The 1,374-nt window shown below is 63.0% G+C and overlaps 1 protein-coding gene across 1 annotated transcript; it reads right to left on the bottom strand.

Annotated features, from left to right (window-relative positions):
• Positions 1-521: 521 nt before the first annotated feature.
• LOC104469356 (steroidogenic factor 1-like) lies at positions 522-1,174 on the bottom strand (the record flags this gene model as incomplete). Its single annotated transcript, XM_010083828.1, has 1 exon — positions 522-1,174. A coding segment is annotated over one exon (653 nt), but the record flags the coding sequence as incomplete, so codon positions are not given.
• Between the last annotated feature and the right edge of the window lie 200 nt (positions 1,175-1,374).

Raw genomic sequence — 1,374 nt, 5'->3', positions numbered from 1 at the left:
CCAGTGGGACGGGGTCAGCTCCACGTCCCCCAGCCGGGCACATGCACAGCTCCAGAGGAGGGTTGGTGATGTCCCCACCCTGGCCAGCCCTGCCCTGGCTGCCTGGTGCTGATAGGCACCCACCTGACAGCATCGATTTTCCTCCTAAAGGCGGAGGAGAGAATTGCCTCAACTATAATTCCTCAACGTTACATTTTTCAATTATATCTTGAGCTTGACACCGCAGTCACTCTGCCAGCGATTGCCTCCACACCTGCCCCCGCCGTGATGAATCTGAAATCATTAGCCCCACGCCAACAGCGGGAATCGCTCCAGCACTGCAGCCGGTCCCGGTGCCTCCAGCCCTGCCCAGGAGCTGGGAGTGGGACGGGGACACACCAGCACATCTGCGGCACTGGTGACCCCAGGCTCGTGCCCGCGGGCATTGCTCCATCCTCGCAGCATTTCAGCCCTGATCCCACCTGCCTCCCACCTGCCCAGTGCAGCATCCCTCCCCATCCCTCCCCATCCCTCCACGCCACCCAGGCTCCCACCTCCAGCTCCTTGAAGAAGATGCAGCTCCGCGCCCACTCCACGATGGAGAAGAGGGTCTGGTCGGCCATCTTGCACATGAGGCCGAAGGTGCTGAGCTTCTCGTGCCGGCCTTTGCCTTGCTCCTGCTGCAGGCAGGCCAGAATCCGCGCCTTCACCTGCGCCTCGTCGGGCTCCAGCTGCAGCAGCTTCAGGATGACCTCGGGGATATCTGGGGGGGAGCTGCTGGGGTAGGTCTCTGGGTACACGTAGGCAGGCACGGACTCGTGCACGGTTGTGTAGTGGTCGGGGTACTCGGACTTGATGGTGCGGTTGGGGAAGGCGGGGTAGTGGTAGGTGGGGAGCGGCGTGTGGCTGGGGACAGTCATTCCCAGGGAGGGGGTCCCGTAGGGGCTGCGCTCGTAGTCGACGGGGGTCAGGGCGGCGGGGTTGGGCGGCAGGGTCTTGGACATGGCGTGGATGCTGTGGATGGTGGAGGTCAGGCTGTAGTCGTTCTGCACCGGGGACATGATCTGAGGCACGGTCTCCAGCTTGAAGCCGTTGGCGCGGATCAGAGCTTTCTTCTGCTGCTTTAAGGCACGGTCCCGCTTGTACATGGGCCCAAACTTGTTCCTCCCTCCGCGCATCCGGTCGGCACGAACGGCTGGGGGGCAGAAAGGGGCAGAGGCTGCAGTGAACCTGTGCTGAGGGACATCAGGGCTTCCATGTGGCACGGAGAGAAAATGATGGGGGGGGATTTGGTGGCCAAACAGGGCTGGGGGACACTGGGGACACCTTCCCAGAAAGCCACCGGCAGGACTGTGCCCCTCCCATGCACAACAGGGACGAGACATGGCAGGTTCG

The sequence above is a fragment of the Pterocles gutturalis genome, unplaced genomic scaffold, assembly GCF_000699245.1.
Source record: "Pterocles gutturalis isolate BGI_N339 unplaced genomic scaffold, ASM69924v1 scaffold11195, whole genome shotgun sequence".
NCBI lineage: Eukaryota > Metazoa > Chordata > Aves > Pterocliformes > Pteroclidae > Pterocles > Pterocles gutturalis.
The sequence above is the reverse complement of the archived record's forward strand: the minus strand, read 5'-3'. Positions and strand labels throughout refer to the sequence as shown.